The sequence below is a fragment of the Sinocyclocheilus anshuiensis genome, unplaced genomic scaffold (assembly GCF_001515605.1).
Source record: "Sinocyclocheilus anshuiensis isolate Anshui unplaced genomic scaffold, SAMN03320099.WGS_v1.1 scaffold834, whole genome shotgun sequence".
Classification (NCBI taxonomy): domain Eukaryota; kingdom Metazoa; phylum Chordata; class Actinopteri; order Cypriniformes; family Cyprinidae; genus Sinocyclocheilus; species Sinocyclocheilus anshuiensis.
The window spans coordinates 424,873-427,215 of record NW_015540885.1 but is presented as its reverse complement, the minus strand read 5'-3'; the positions used below and the strand labels follow the sequence as shown (position 1 = coordinate 427,215).

At 34.3% G+C, this 2,343-nt stretch overlaps 1 protein-coding gene across 1 annotated transcript in view; it reads left to right on the top strand.

The window, feature by feature from the left end:
- The first annotated feature begins 461 nt into the window (after nucleotides 1-461).
- LOC107688653 (pituitary-specific positive transcription factor 1-like) overlaps nucleotides 462-2,343 on the top strand; it is a 9,226-nt gene continuing 7,344 nt past the window's right edge. Inside the window, exon 1 of the mRNA XM_016486370.1 lies at nucleotides 462-603. Within this exon, the coding sequence (XP_016341856.1) occupies nucleotides 462-603 (142 nt within the window). The remainder of the gene's footprint in view (nucleotides 604-2,343) is intronic.

Sequence of the window (2,343 nt, the reverse complement as noted above, 5' to 3'; positions counted from 1 at the left end):
ATATAATATAATTTATAAATATTAAAGTGCTTCTCCGAATTATTTATTACTATACTATGGTTTAATACTTTTTAATACTCATGCACTTTTTTGTGTCATACATTCAGTGATAACTCCATACTTATGCAATCGGACTCATTCCCTCTTTGCATCTAAAATGTAGATGTAAACACATCCTTTAACGGCTAATTAATCTTAAGTCACATAAGCCTGGTTTGTCAGAGCTGTCGCTGGTGTTTGTTGGAAATGGACAGTATCAGATTGCACCTCTTTGTCCTAATTACCAGAGCTTTGCCTCAGCGGGCCGTCATGGTTTGTTAACAGCAAGAGCTCATTAACATGGATGAGGGGGTCTGAGGGGGCTCAATATAAATACCTGCACACGCCCTGCTCGTGTCACACAGGTGTGCTGATGCCGCGCGTACAGGACTCAGACACTGAGTAGGTGAACATCTAGAGTCATGACCTGCCAGGCCTTCAGCTCCACCGATTCCTTCACTACTCTGAGTGGAGACTCGGCTGCTCTGCCTCTGCTCATGCATCACACCGGAGCCGCAGACTGTCTGCCCGTCTCCAGCCACACCGCCAACATGGTGCCTCCAGGTAAATCTGATGCTCTTGGACGATCACTCAGTGGTTCACAACTTAGAGCAGGGGAAAATAATGCTAAATAATAATATAATGCAACTAACTAATTGTGTAGAGTTAGGGTACCTAAATAAATCATCTTAATAACTGTTTAAAAGGACGAGGAAATGTGTCTCTTATCTTTTGGTGTTGGTGTTAAAACTGTACAGTATTTTGGTACAAATCCATCTGAAATTTAGCGATCCAGTATTTATTCCATGTGTTTGGCTGGTACAATTCTGCTGTTTTTTTTATTTACAAAATTGTCAGTTTTCCTATTAGCCTCCGTCACATTTCAGTGTTAGACTTTTTTTCTTTTTTTTTACAAAACCAGCTGAGCACAACTGACACTATAATTATAGATTTAAAATGTTTAATTTGTAAATGTAATTAAATGCACAGTTTACAAGTTTGGGGTCTGTAACATTTTTATGCTCACCAACGCTGCATTTATTTGACCAAAAATACAGTAAAACCGGTAAAATATTATTACAATTTAAAATAACTGTTTTCTATTTTAATATATTTGAAAAAGTAAGTTATTCCTGTGATGCAAAGCTGAATTTTCAGTCAGCTCCAGTCTTCAGTTTCACATGATTTTTAACATTAAAAACAGTTGTGCTGCTTAATATTTTTGTGGAAACTGTGATATGTTTTTGTTCTTTGATTAATAGAAAGTTCACAGAATCGTACTTATTTAAAGTATTTCTTTTGACATTATAAATGACTTTTCTGTTACTTTTGAACAATTTAATTCATCCTTGCTGAATAAATGTATTTTCTTATATCACTAAATAAATCACTGTTGTATGAAACATTTCCAAATGGAAAAACCCCAACTCATAGAAATGAAAGAAGTTGCAAACATCACATCCGAAATAAGTTGGAAAATTGTACTTTTATAGATCAAACTCAACTCTGTGATGACAGCATCTGTTCATTGGGAATACTTTCCTTAGAGGTTTTTATGAAAAACACAGAACAAGCTCAAGGTCATGAAAGAGAGAGACACTGGACTATAAGCGGATGTCCTTTCGACCTAGTCTATATGACCCTAAAGTTCCCATATTATTTGGTATTATCTCCAGTCCTCACTGCTGTCATCACTCATGATCTGTCTGACTCTCACTCTGAGGAAGTGAGCTTTCCAGAGATCACGTCTCTTTATCCCAGGGGAAATGTTTTTGGAGAAATATCACCAAATCAAAAGTATAATGCATTGAATGTCTTTTTACATTGAACAATTATTTTACTGCAATTCAAATCAGAGAAGCAGGTGAGATTGTATACTGTTTTTGAAAAAAAAAAGTCGATTTTGTTCACCGAGGCTGCCTTTATTTGAAAAAACAAACAAAAAAAAAACAGTAATATTGGGAAATATTAAATTTAAAATAACTGTGTTCTGAATTTTCAGCATCATTACTCCAGTCTTCAGTGTCACGTGATCCTTCAGAAATTATTCGGATATGCTGATTTGCTGCTCAAGAAATATTTATTATTATCAGTGTTGAAAACGAATTAATACTTTCTGATACATTGATACATTTCAGGATTCTTAGGATTCTAATAGAGAGTTCAAAAGAACCACATTTATTTGAAATAGAAATCTTTTGTAACATTATAAATGTCTTTACTGGCTTTTCAATTTAATGCATCTTTGCTTTGTAAAACTACTAATTTCTTTAAAATTATATATATATATATATATATATATAT